This window comes from Myotis davidii, unplaced genomic scaffold, assembly GCF_000327345.1.
Source record: "Myotis davidii unplaced genomic scaffold, ASM32734v1 scaffold1466, whole genome shotgun sequence".
Taxonomy (NCBI): domain Eukaryota; kingdom Metazoa; phylum Chordata; class Mammalia; order Chiroptera; family Vespertilionidae; genus Myotis; species Myotis davidii.
The window spans coordinates 137,757-148,460 of record NW_006297384.1 but is presented as its reverse complement, the minus strand read 5'-3'; the positions used below and the strand labels follow the sequence as shown (position 1 = coordinate 148,460).

The window sequence follows — 10,704 nt, the reverse complement described above, 5'->3', positions numbered from 1 at the left end:
TAACGCGCTCTCATCCCCATTAACGATGAGGCCTTAGGGGAAGCGAGGGAGGTTCAGATGAGCCGTCTGCAAGCCAGCGTGAAGCCCCCCAGCGCCCTCTGCATCTCCGCTTTCCTCCTCTTTTTATTTACTTTTTATTACGGAGACTTTCACACACACGCAAACGTAGAATAATAAACCACCAGGGGCCCGGCCCCAGGTTCACTGCCCCCCACCCACCGCCATCCTCTCTCACTGCCGGTCCCTTCCAACTGGATTACTTTGATGTAGATTCCAAATATCGTATCATTTTAGGTGTAGGCATCTCAGAGTATATCCCTACAGTAAGTGGCATTCCTAACCCACCAAGGCCCCCAGACAAGCTTGATCGCTCGGCTTGTGAGCACCTCAACCTCCTGGTTTCTACTAACGTAGGAACTTCCCCGCACAGGCCCCTCAACCACGGCAGTGACGGCTGGTCCCAGAGCACCTGGGTGAAGAGACTTCCAGTGATTCTTAAAAAGTCAAGTCTTGCCCTGGCTGGTTTTGCTCAGTGGATAGAGTGTTAGCCTGTGAACTGAAGGGTCCCGGTTCAATTTCTGGTCAAGGGCATGCGCCTTGGTTGCAGGCTTAATCCTGGGCCTGGGTCGGGGCACATATGGGAGGCAGCCAATCAGTGATCCCTCTCACATGGATGTTTCTCTCTGCCTCTCCCCTTCCCTTCCACTCTTTCTAAAGTGTGGACCAGGGCCACTTAGAACACCTCTTTGTGTCTCTGCATCATGCCTGCAAGAATGAGCAATTATCAGACAATTCTAGAATTGACTTGTACTGTTTGGTACAGATTAAAAATTTATTTTCAAAGCTAATTCTACAGTTTTATATATTCAGTCAAAATTAGTGTTCAAATGAATAAATTCTTTCCTCACTTAACAAATAGCCTAAAAGTGCAGAAGAAAATCATTATTAGACATTAATGATTGCTAATACAATATATAACATTTTACTATTAAAAAAGACATTAGAGCCCTAGCCAGTTTGGCTCAGTGGTTACAGCATCATCCCTTGGATTGAAGGGTCCTGGGTTCAATTCTGGTCAAGGGCACATGCCTCGGTTGCAGGCTCAATCTCCACCCTGGTTGGGGCGTGTGTGGGAGGCAACCAATCGATGTGTCTCTCTCACATCAATGTTTCTCACTCTCTGTCTCTCCACCTCCCTTCCACCCTGTTTAAAAATCAATGGAAAAAATATCCTCCAGTGAGGATTAACAACAAAAAAACCGAAAACAACAAAAAAGAGGGAAACGTACAAAAAAAGACATTAGAGTTTTACTTCCAGATATGCTGGACTAAGACCCTGCAGACAACCTCCGTGTAGAAAAACTCTAACACCAGACACAATGCAAAACAACTAGTTGCAGGCACTGGAGACGGAACACAGCAGCGGGGTCAGGGGGAACTCACACACACGGAAGGAGAGGTGGGCGCTCTAGAGTGCGTTCCGTCTCTCCATGTGCCACCTGGAGCTGGTGGAGTCTGCCATGGGGACACCTGTCTTGCAAGAAATGAGCTGGAGAGCAGAACCACCAACTCTGTGCCCATAAACCACGCGTGGCCAAACTGAGGCCAGAGCTGCCGCCCAAGAAAAAGAAGTGCAATTCAAGCCCAGCCAGGAAACTACCTGCTAACACCAGAGAAACAATGCTTATCAGAGAAAACTAACAGAGTCCAGAATCACCGCAACTTCATGTTCACAACATGTAGAATATGATTTTTAAAAAATCACTCAAGAATCAAGAAAATGAAACACATTCTTAAAGAAAGAAAAATCAACAGTCAGGCCCAAGATGAATCAAAGTTAGAACTTACAAGGATGTTCAATTGGCCACATGAAATGAAACAAAGCATCCTCTTTAATGCACAAGAAATCTCAGTACTCTTAATGGGAAGGCTCAGTAGATAAATAGAATAATAAAAGAGAGCCAAGTAGAAATTTTAGAACTGAAAATATAAATTCTAAAGCACAAATTTCAATGGCTAGACTTAACAGTCACATTGACCTGACAGGAAAGAGTAAATTAACTTTAATATAGATAAATAGAAATTACCCACAGTGAGGACCAGAGATAATTTTTTAAAAATAAAGTTTCACTGATGATATTAAAAGATCAAATCTATGTGTAACTAGAATATCAGAAGGAAAAGAAAAAGAGAATGGGCACAGGATACATAAAATGTAACTCATTAGTAGTCAAAGACTTAAATGTAAGAGCTGAAACTATTAAAGAAGAAAATATTTTGTGGCATATAGTTAGGCAAGGATTTCTAAAGCAGACTTCTTTTGCACAACTCTAAAAGATAAATTTATAAATGGACTTCATTAATATTAAGAACTTTTCCTCTTCAAAAGACATGTTTAAAAAATAAAAAGCAAGCCATAGATTGTGAGAAAACTTTTGCAAAAACATGTACTGGAAAAGGGCATTTGTTCAGATTGTACTGGGTAAGAGCTCTTGTAGCTCAATTATGAAAAGACATACAACCCAATTTTAACACGGGCAAATGATTTGAACAGATATTTCACAAAAGATATACACAGAGACAGCAAGCATGTGAAAAAATGCTCAACATCACTAGTCATCAGATCAATGCATAGTAAACTTACACAGACCCACTAGAATGGCTAAAGTTAAAGGCTGACAATACCAAGTGCTAACAAGGATGTGTAGCAACTAGAAATCTCATTGCTACTGAGGATAAAAGAAGGAACAGTCCTTAATTAATTAATTTATTTATTTTCACTTTCAAATATATTTTTATTGTTGATAGTATTGCAGATATCTCCCACCACCCCCCTTTAAGACCACACCCATCCCCCCAGGTCTTCACTACCTTAACTGCCTGTCCATGGACTATGCATATCTATACTAATAAAAAGGTAGTATGCTAATTAGACCAGGAGACATTCTGGATATCCTTCCGGACAAAGCCATTGTGGCAGGGCTGGAGCAGAGGTGGTTAGGGGTGATCAGGCTAGGAGGGTGGGCATTTGGTGGTGATCAGGCTGGCAGGGGCGCCAGTTGGAGGCAAGCAGGCCAGAAAGGGGGACAGTTGGCAGTCAAACAACTGGTCGACCGGCCACTATGACATGCACTGACCACGAGGGGGCAGACACTCAATACAAGAGCTGCCCCCTGGTGGTCAGTGTGCTCCCACAGCGGGAGCGCCCTCAGGGCTCACGACAGCTGGTGAGTGCAGTGGCAGTGGTGAGAGACTCTCCTGCCTAAGCAGCAGCGATAAGGAACAGCAAGCCAAGCAGTAGGGAATGAGCAGGCAGGCCATTAAGAGTGAGGGGTCCTGGATTGTGAGAGGGCGCAGGCTGGGCTGAGGGATCCCACCCACTCCACACACCCCTCCCCCCCACACGAATTTTGTGCATCAGGCCTCTAGTAAGTATATAAGTTCTTTGGTTTGTCTCTTCTCTTCTCCCCCAACCCCACATTGAGGTATGTCAGTCTGAGGAACTGCCCTTTAGAAGACAACATGGCAGTATCTTATAAAGTAAACATGAGTTTACCACTTGGCCTAGTAATGCCAGTCCTAGTCATTGCCACAAGACGTGAAAATGTGTCCACAGGAAAGTGTGTATGTCAATTATTTCTAATACCCAAATATGGACAGCCACATTCATAACATCTCCAAACTAAAGCAATCCAAATGTCTATCAATTGGTAAATAGATTTTTTTAAAAAATAGTGGTATATCCAAAGGACTTGTATGCATGCATATTAGCATAACCAATGGACACAGACACTGGGCGGTGGGGGCTGGCCCTTGGGGGCAGGAGTGGGGGGGGGGGGGCGTCAATCAGGGGAAAAAGAAGACACATTTAATACTTTAAACAATAAAAAATAAAATAAAATAAAACAGTGGTATACCCATACCATAGGATATTACTCTGTAACAAAAATAAATAAAATGTGTGCATCTTCAAAATGTTGTTCTGAGCAAAAGAAATCAAACACAGAAGTGTGTGTCTGTGTAATTCCACTTGAATAAAATCCTAGTGACTCTCAGTGGTGTCCTGAGGCCGTGGGTGAGTGGAGGGAAAGGGCACGAGGAGCCCTCTGCAGGGGTCCCGCTCCCTGGACGGTGCGTGGCTTGCTCCATCGCATGGTAACAACAACCACCAAGGCCATCAGCGGCACACTGAGGCTCATGAGTGCTGTTGTGTGCAAACAACGGCGTAACAAAACAGAATGTTTAAAAGGAGCCTCGGATAGAAGGCGAGTGTCCTGCACATCGGATTTCAGCAGCTGAGGAAGCGAGTGGAGAAAACCCAGAATAACCCAGAGACCTGGCAGGAAAAGCCCGCCTGCCCAAGACAATGAGGCTCTGTCACCCAGATATCAGAATCACAGTCTGTTCCCCGGCATTTCAGCCCGTGACTCGGGGGAGAAAAATGGACTTGAATCAAGAAAAAGAAAATGAACACCCTCTGCTCTGCGCTTTAGGTTAGACAGTGACTTGGCAAGAAAGAGCAGCGGGGAAACTGGCCCAACCGACTGACAGAGGTTCTGGTGGGACTGGAAAATAAATAAGTACGCTTCCCCGCGACTTCAACATAGAGCTGTCATCACTGAGACAGCATTTTCTGGAAAGTAATTCTTAAGCCGGTGGCATACACAAAAGACTTTACATGAAAGAGCTAGGCAACCCAGTGATCTTATCAACCCTCCTGTGTTTTGGGTTTTTTAATAAACTTTTTATTTCAGGACAGTTCAGATTTACAGAACGATTACAACGGGTTCTCCTGTACCCGCATCAATTTCCTCTGTAGTTACCACCTTCCAAGGTGTTCCTTCTCACAACTAACGAACCAAGTTTATGCCGCTCTTCAGTGCGGTTACTCAGGCTGCTTTGTTTGCACCTGATGTCTCTCTCTGCCCCAGGATCCCACCAGGACACGGCATTTCACTGAGTCTCCTGTCTCCCGAGCATTTCCTGGTGGTGAGTCCTCAGACGCCCTTGTTCTTGGTGACGCGGACAGTCTGAGGAGTACGATCGGTGTTTCGCAGGATGCCCCTTACTTGGGCTTTGTCTGATGTTTTTCTCACGGTTACGGCTGGGATGGGCTTTTAAAATATCTTTTGCTTCATTCTTAAGTCTTAAAAGCTCTATAGCACTATTTTATACTTTGTATTATTACTCAGATAACCACTTCAATCTGGTTGCAAATGAGATGTCTGAAAGGGTTTCCGCTCCTGTAGATTCAGGTGAAAGCTTCACCATGAATCACCGGTCACACTAATCCTGAAACTCAGCTACTGTTTTATACTCTTCTGTGCAAAAAGCCAAATTAATAATCAACACTAATAAATTGAGCCTGAAATAAGATACAGTAATGAGTTCACAGCTAGTCAGTCATAACCCAACACTTGCAGAAAGTTTCCTTGATTGGGTTAACTTTGTGCACTTTAAGGATCTAATATATATTTTGAAATAATCTTACCAATCACAGGTAGATTTTTTAAAAGTTGCTTTCCAAGTGGCTCTAAGGAGTAAAGATACCCTTGGAATATGAGGAAAAACATGTCTTGATGCTATAATGTGTCACTTTCAAATGTAACCAGGAATTGTGAAAGGAAGCACGTGGGCACAGGAAGGGGAGAAAGTGAGATCCATTAGTGAGGCCCCGACCCAGGGCAGGTCCCTATTCTCATGACACAATTCACCTTGTTTCTAATGGAAAAATTCACAGCAAATTTCATGTCAGGTAAGCTCTAGATTTCTATGCAGATCTTTATAAAAGTACTAAAGGCCTGGTGCACAAAAATTCGTGCACTGGAGGGAGTCCCTCAGCCCGGCCTGCCCCCTCTCACATTCCGGGAGCCCACAGGGGATGTCCTACTGATGGCTTAGTTCCGCTCCCCATGGGTAGTGGGCTGAAGCCATAGACTGGCCTCCCTCCGCAGGAGGCAACCGGCCAATCAGGGGAAGGTAACACCCCCATCACCCCTCTGCTGCTGCCACTGCTGGCCACGAGGCTGCCTGAGCCTTGGCCCTCACAGTGGCAGCCGCCATCCTCAGCTTGCCTGAGCCTTGGGCCAGCCCACCATTGGTGGCTTGACTGAGCCTCGGGCCGGCCCTGGGCAGTAGCAGCCACCATCTGCTCCCCCAATGCACCTCCTGGTCAAGTCCCCGCCCACCCACATGCGCCTCACTGCTTATGCAGCCCCACCCACCTGCACATGCCTGCTGTGTACGCAGTCTCCTGGTGATGGGTTGTTACGGCATGAGGGCATCATGACCACATAGGCTTCTATTGGCATAGATTAATGAGTATGCCCCAGGCATGAGGTGTTTTATCCTAAAGACAAGGCCACTAGAAGTGGCACATGAGCCTCACAGCACAGGGAAATGCCCCCGACACGGCCTTGGTATAGGTCAACCAGCTCTAGTCTTTGACCTTGACCTTGGTGGAGGTCAACCAGCTCTAGTCTTTGACTGGGGAATAAACAGCTAGGCCAGTGGGCCAGCCCACATCAGAAGTGCTTTATTAGCTGCAAAAATTATTAGACTGCATTCTTGCTAAGGTTCTGCAGCACATCATTCAAAAAGGAAGGACAAAACAAAACCCCCTAAGCGCAGCCTTGGGTACACACAGCATCCACCTGGCAGATGGTCGGCCGAAGGTCCCAGCCCAGCAGGGTTCTGGGCAAAGACTCGTGAGCCTGCAGACTTATGTCACAAGAAGGGCCTCTTAGTAAATGCTACAGCCCTCAGATGCCCCACAGAAGCTCTGCCAACAAAAGCCACAGGTGGCAGATTTCTTCTTAAACTCAGCAGGCACTGGTCTGCGGCTCAAGTCCGCTTCCTGAAGGTGGAGCCTGTGGGAGGGGTGGGTCTAGGGACCGAGCAGGAAAGGTGAAGGCCACCTTTTAAGAGCAGCCTCTCCCCTGACTTTCCTTTTGAATCCCAGCCCCTTTCTATCTCAGTCCAAACTAGGAGACAGTAACAAGCAGTGCTGTCTTCAAAGGGCGCCTCCCCTCCCCGCATTTCTAAGAGGTGGGGAAGAAACCACCGAACCAGAAGGTCAAATGGGAAGGGCCAGAAATCCCATCTGAGGAAGAAGACAGGCTTCCTAGCGCAGCAGGAGGCACAGAGCGGGTGGAAAACCATTCCACCCAGTCTCCTCTGGGAGTGGACCAGCCCGGAGGCCTACCTGCTGAGAGCTGATGCTGATCGGCTGCTTCAGAATGATCCACGTGACACTCTCCAGAAGCGGCGGCACGGTGAGAGACCCTGGGTACGTCCAGTAATCCCAGGACGGAGGCAGCAGCGACAACGGGTCAAAATTCGTGAATCGAGTTTGTTTACCCTGGGGCAGGGGAGAGAAAGCCACAGATGACAAGGGGGCACTTTCACAGACCTGGAGAAATAAGCAGGCAGTGACATCAGATTTCACTGGGAGAAGCCCCTTTTGGTCCCGGCCCCAGCCGCACAGTTATTTAGTGCCTGCTGTTTGTACTTTAGGAAGAGTACCCGCCTTCATCTAAACATGTTAGAGGAAGTCGGGCATCGCTAAGATTCATTTGAAAGGACAAGATTTGTTTTCATATGAGTGGTCTTTAAAATGTGTTGCAGCCAAAGGCTTATTCTGTAAAGCTCCAACAGGAACTCATTATGCATAAATAGACTTATGTGATTATTTTAGGTGATTGAAGACTTCTTCATAAACTTCAGGAGTGAGTGGTGATAGGTCGTGTCAGCTCTGTCGGTCAAGGACACGCCGGCCGCTTCAAGGAGCAGCAGTCGGCCCTGACTCAGACGTGTGTGTAAGAGAAGACGAGAGAACTCAGCGGAAAACAGGACTATATTAGTCACCAGCCACCAGGAATTAGCTTTACCTTTTCTTTAATGGAATCCAGGATGTCCGTAACCTTTTGCAGGTGGGGATTACATTCGCCGATCTGAAAACATGAAATTTCGAGAGAAGTGGTTACTGTTGCAGACAAGTCTGACTTGCTCCATTTCAGTCAGGATTTTAAATTCTTTAAAAACAAAACGCAGGCCAGCCCACAGCCAACAGTGGCTGTTCTGCAGCGCAGCTCTCCTGCCTGAAGAATCTGGATGAGGAGAGAGCACTGCAGGCTCCTTGACTGAATTAGAAGTTTGGCCCCCAAAGTGCTGGTGACAGCCTCCTGCTTCTCAGCTTTAGGGATGTTGCAGACGCAGGTGAACTTGAGGAAAGCCTGGCTTAGGCCGCCTCCATCACACCCGCACTCCGAAACCAGGTGTGGCTTCCAGACCCTCTACCCACACAGGCTATTATGACATCAAAACATTAGAGGAAAAACGTCCCCCAGATTCGGCCTAAAATAACGGGAGGTCCCGGATCAAGGCAATAGATCGTCCTGAGCCGAGTTCCTGGGAAAAAACATGTGCGCCTCTTTCCCCATCCAGTGGGTGTCGAAACAAAGAGGAACGCCCTGTAGGAATGTGGTCCCAGTAGGAGTGGGGCGGCCCCACCCACCCAGGCGTGACCACAGTGACACCTGTCTGGCCACTTGTGCAGGAGACACAGAAAACAATGGAAATGGTCAGCGCATTTGGGACAACCAACCATGTGGTGCAACTAGTGCTTCCGGAAGCGGACGGTGACTCCGCTCTGCCCCGCCCCTCTGAGCACTGTGCTGTCAGTCAGGAGGAAGGCCGGCCAAGGCTCCTCTCGGGTCTCCTCGTCACTGCAGCGCTACTGTTGCTGTTGCTAATGGACAAACATGATCAACAGACAGAGGGGGGATTGTCAGGCAAAGCTCCCAGCCCTGAGAGGAACCATAAACGTGGAACTGTGATCCATTTCAACAGGGAAACATTGGACCTACCACTGATTTGCTGTTAAAAGATGGTAGAGCCTGGCCTGCGTGGCTTAGTCCACGCGCCACAAGGTTGCAGGTTTAATTCCCAGTCAGGGTTGCGGGCTCGATCCCCCATGGGGCGCGTGCAGGAGGCAGCCACTCAATGCTTCTATTTCACTGATGCGTCTCTCTCCCCCCTTCCCCCTCTCCCCCCCCCCCCCCTTGCTCTAAAGATCAATAGGCTATTTTTAAAATGGCAGGATGTCCACTCGGCGACTGAAATCCTGCCCCGCACGGCCGAGTAATTGTCTAATGAAGCCAGGGCCCTCACCTGTAAAAACACTCCCAGGACAGCGAGTCCGTCGGGCTCGTGAGCTGCCTCCACGAAGCTGGGGTACTTGTCCGAGTTCCAGTGGACGACGTGGAGCTGAAAAGGAGAGACACGGTGTAAGTTAGATCCATCCTCAGACACATGAACGCCAGGGAAGCCTGGTGCAGAGGCTGGGCTGCACCTCCATGCATGGTTCTGCAGCCACGCCCACCATGCTCTTGGAGGCCCCAGAAAGTCCTGCCACACCCCTCGAGCCCCAACAGTCTCCAGCCACCGTTCCCAGTGACTTAGGGCCCCCGCAGTCCTGCATCTGGGACTGCAGTCCACAGCCTGAGGTCAGGCCCCACTGGCGGCAGGTCCAGGTTGGGGGGGCGGAGGCATCAGTGGGCCCCCAGGGGTGACCCTGCCACAGACGGGGCAGTAGTTCCTGGACGTGGTCAGAGGCTCACGCCCGCAGCTGAGGCCTTTCTTTGGTGTGAACGTGTATTCTCCGTACGAGTCGCTGTGTTAAGCGGTGTCCACACACCTACCAGCTTCTAGGCCTGAGTTCCGACCCCGTGTGGGGAGCAGGAGTGAACTGAACAGAGAGGCTGGGCTGGAAGCAGAGGTTGGAGGAGGACCGGTGTGCTGAGGGGAGGGCAGGGGGGACGGGGCCGGGACCAAAAGGGGCTTCTCCCACATCCCAACTTCTCCCGAGAGCAACAGCCTTCCCCAAACCCGAGGGAGCCGGTGTCCAGCGCCACGGCCGTGTCCCGAACACAGACCGGTGCACGGACGCGGCACGCACAGTCCCGCACAGGCCGCTCCTGGGGACTCCTTCCCGGCTGAGGGCTGCGCTGCGATGGGAGCCACAGGGAGCCCGGGCCACGTGACACACCCAGATGGCGGGGCCCAGATCCTGACGGCCGTGAGAGGGGCCGGCTTCGACTCGACCTCCCCAAGGGACTCCTGTGGCCCCTCAGGAGGAAACGTGAGGGTTTCACACACATTCCACCTTCCAGGTGACAGCAGAGGAAGGAGTTGGTCTGCTCAGGTTTATCCCTCCTTTCAATGTAACTGTACGTCCTTCAGGTAACTAATGTGGGGATTTCTGGATAAAGAAGGGTGACCATGCCTGGCTGGTGTGGCTCAGTGGTTGAGCATCGTCCCATGAACCAGGAGGTCACAATTCAATTCCCGGTCAGGGCACATGCCCAGGTTGTGGGTTCGATCCCCAGTGGGGAGCGTGCAGGAGGCAGCCGATCCATGATTCTCTCTCATCATTAACGTTTCTATCTCTCTCCCTCTCCCTTCCTCTAATCAATAAAAATATATTTAAAAAAAAAAAAAAAATGAAGGCCTTGGCTGGGTAAAGGGGAGAGAAAGGGAAATAACATCTATAACAGGATTTCTCAACCTGTGGGTCACGACCCCTTTGGGGGCCAAATGACCCTTCACAGGGGTCACCTAAGACCATCGGAAAACACATACATAATTACATATTGTTTTTGTGATTAATCACTATGCTTTAATTATGTTCAATTTGTAACAATG

General features: G+C 49.0%; 1 protein-coding gene across 1 annotated transcript in view; it reads right to left on the bottom strand.

Moving 5' to 3' along the window:
- Nucleotides 1–10,704, bottom strand: part of LOC102764867 (carbonic anhydrase 13) — a 40,583-nt gene that overhangs the window by 13,206 nt on the left and 16,673 nt on the right. The window contains exons 4-6 of the mRNA XM_006773125.1: nucleotides 9,172–9,267; nucleotides 7,890–7,952; nucleotides 7,205–7,360 (exon numbers count right to left, since the gene is read on the bottom strand). Coding sequence (XP_006773188.1) covers nucleotides 7,205–7,360; nucleotides 7,890–7,952; nucleotides 9,172–9,267 — 315 coding nt within the window. The remainder of the gene's footprint in view (nucleotides 1–7,204; nucleotides 7,361–7,889; nucleotides 7,953–9,171; nucleotides 9,268–10,704) is intronic.